The sequence below is a fragment of the Azolla caroliniana genome, unplaced genomic scaffold (assembly GCF_043228905.1).
Source record: "Azolla caroliniana isolate FFs.n. ecotype wild unplaced genomic scaffold, voAzoCaro1.0.p SCAF_1, whole genome shotgun sequence".
Lineage (NCBI taxonomy): Eukaryota > Viridiplantae > Streptophyta > Polypodiopsida > Salviniales > Salviniaceae > Azolla > Azolla caroliniana.
In genome coordinates, this window is record NW_028230436.1 from 5,031,848 (window position 1) to 5,034,345 (window position 2,498).

The 2,498-nt window shown below is 48.6% G+C and overlaps 1 protein-coding gene across 1 annotated transcript; it reads left to right on the forward strand.

Annotated features, from left to right (window-relative positions):
* Positions 1 to 214: 214 nt before the first annotated feature.
* On the forward strand, positions 215 to 2,110 carry LOC147868540 (UDP-glycosyltransferase 85A2-like). The gene is made up of 2 exons (XM_087320514.1): positions 215 to 832; positions 989 to 2,110. The coding sequence occupies exons 1-2, from the start codon at positions 292 to 294 to the stop codon at positions 1,957 to 1,959; spliced, it is 1,512 nt and encodes a 503-aa protein (XP_087176640.1). The 5' UTR covers positions 215 to 291; the 3' UTR covers positions 1,960 to 2,110.
* Positions 2,111 to 2,498: the final 388 nt, after the last annotated feature.

The following is a 2,498-nucleotide window of genomic DNA, read 5'->3' on the forward strand; positions in this document are numbered from 1 at the left end:
CTTCACATTTTTCTAAGCATTAGTGAAAAAAAATAAAAAACACTTTTTGGAATTACACTGTATAAACGCGAACAAAAGAAATGGATCCAAATAGTGGTGCACACTTTTCTCACGATGCATTTAAGATCACTCAAGTAGTTCAACATTACATTGTTTTAAAGCCCCGCGTGTGTATCCATACATGTAACATATACATATATATGTATGCATTGCCAGACTATAACTGTGGAAGCACCAGGAAGAGGGGTGGATAATCCATCCATCCACAGAAGCAATTCAGCTACAAAAATTATGGTGTCTCCTGATGCAACCACCACCATAAACGGTAGTAGTAGTAGTAGTAGTAGTAGGCATCATGCGGTGGCCATCCCTTTGCCCGCCCAGGGCCACATAAACCCCATGATGCACCTCTGCGTCAAGCTCGCCCGGGACAACGACTTCGTGGTCACCTTTGTGGCCACGCAGTATCACCATCCCCTCCTCGTCCGCAACCTCGCCCCCGTCTTCCAGGACCAGGGTCTCGACATCCGCATTGTCGAAATACGCGACAAGCGCAACACCGGGAACACCACTGGGGCCGGCAGCATGGTCGAGCTCCGCCATTCCTTCTTCAGCCTCCTCCCCGAGTTCGAGGAGCTCTTTCAATCCCTCATCACTGCCTCTACATCCGACCCCATCACTCATCCACCCCCCTCCCTCATCATCTACGATTTCTACCTCCCTTTCTTGCTCGAGCTCGGCACAAAGTTCAGCCTCCCTCGCATCGCCTTCTATTCTGCCTCTGCGGGCGCGCTTGCTTCCTTCATGGCCGTCAATCAGGGCCATCGATCCGGTAATAATCCATCCCCCCCTTCCCAACCTCCTCCTTTCTAGCATACCCCCTAGCGCAATCATCCACTCAATCAAAACATTTTGTGTATTATGTATGGAGTATAGTAGTAACAGCAGTAAGTCTGCCTAACACTTATAATTCTTTGGTTGCTGGAAGATCCGCACGACCTGATCCGATGGATCCCGGGTGTTCCTCCGTTGAAGCCAAACGAATTCTTCAGCTTCCTGCAGTGTTTTGACCCGGCTGATCTGATGTATGCAACCTTATTGGAGGCATACCAGAGGCTCAAGGAGGCTTCGAGCATCGTAATCAACACATTCGATGCGTTGGAGCACGAAACTCTGGAGGCCTTACGGGAAGAGAATCCCCACATATTCGCGGTGGGCCCTCTGCTACCACCTGCATATTTTAATGACCATGGCAAAGCCGGCATGGATGGGGATGGAGCGGATGCTACTCAGAATCCTGGCAATGAGGGTTTAGTGACGACATATCACAGTGCAGCGCTCTGGGAAGACGATCACAGCTGCCTCCATTGGCTAAACAGACAAGCCCTAAAATCGGTGCTGTTCGTATCGTTCGGGAGCATAGCTGTGCTGACGCAGGAGCAATTCGAGGAGCTGGCATTAGGGCTAGAGGCCAGTGGTGTCCCGGTTCTGTGGGTGATTCGCCAGGATCTGATGTATGGGGAGAAGGCCTTGTTCCCTGGGGGCTACTTGGAGAGGATGAAGGAGCGTGCATGCTTCGTGGAGTGGGCGCCACAGCTGCAGGTTCTGAGGCACGGGGCGGTGGGCGGATTCTTGACGCATTGCGGCTGGAACTCGACATTAGAGAGCATATGCGCGGGAGTGCCAATGCTGGGATGGCCCTACTTCGCGGACCAGATGATGAACAACCGGTGCTGCGTGGACAAATGGGGCGTGGGCCTGGCCTTCGACTCCGATCCGCTGCTTGGGCAGCTCGTGCGACGCGACGAGGTGGAGGCGAAGGTGCGAGAGCTCATGGTGTCCCAATCTGGGCGCACAATGTGGCTTGAGGCAAGCCGAGAGGCGGTGGTGGTGAAGGGAGGCTCTTCGGAGAGGTCGTGGAAAGACCTGATAGATGCCATTGAAAGCTGGAGACTCTAGAGCTGCAAATCAAGAGCAGCGCCACCAAGTTGGGAATAAGAATACTTCATTAACCATTAAATATCTTCCTCCAAGAAGCTCAAAGGTTATCTCACCTTCTATGGTTGCTTCAGCTTGTTTAATGGCGTTCTGGTATTTTAAAATAATAGGAGGGTCTATTGGCTTACACTTTGTAACCAATCTTTATGCTTTGTTGAGAGCGTCAATTCGTTTGTACTTTTGTAACCAATCTTTATGATTTGTTAAATTGTTGGTTGCACCAATATGAAAATACCAAATGTCATTCATTATATTTGAATTTTTGGAAATAGTTGACAAAACTACATACACAATGAAAGCTTGAAAAACCTCTTCATAAAATTTCTGCCTTGTAACACTTATGACAATGAAAGCTTGAAAAACATGTTCATAAATGTTCATAAATTGCCTTGTAACACTTATGACAACATAAAGCTTGAAAAACATGTTCATAAATGTTCTGCCTTGTAACACTTATGATCCTTGAGGCAATCATTATCATCCACATTTGCTTGAACTAG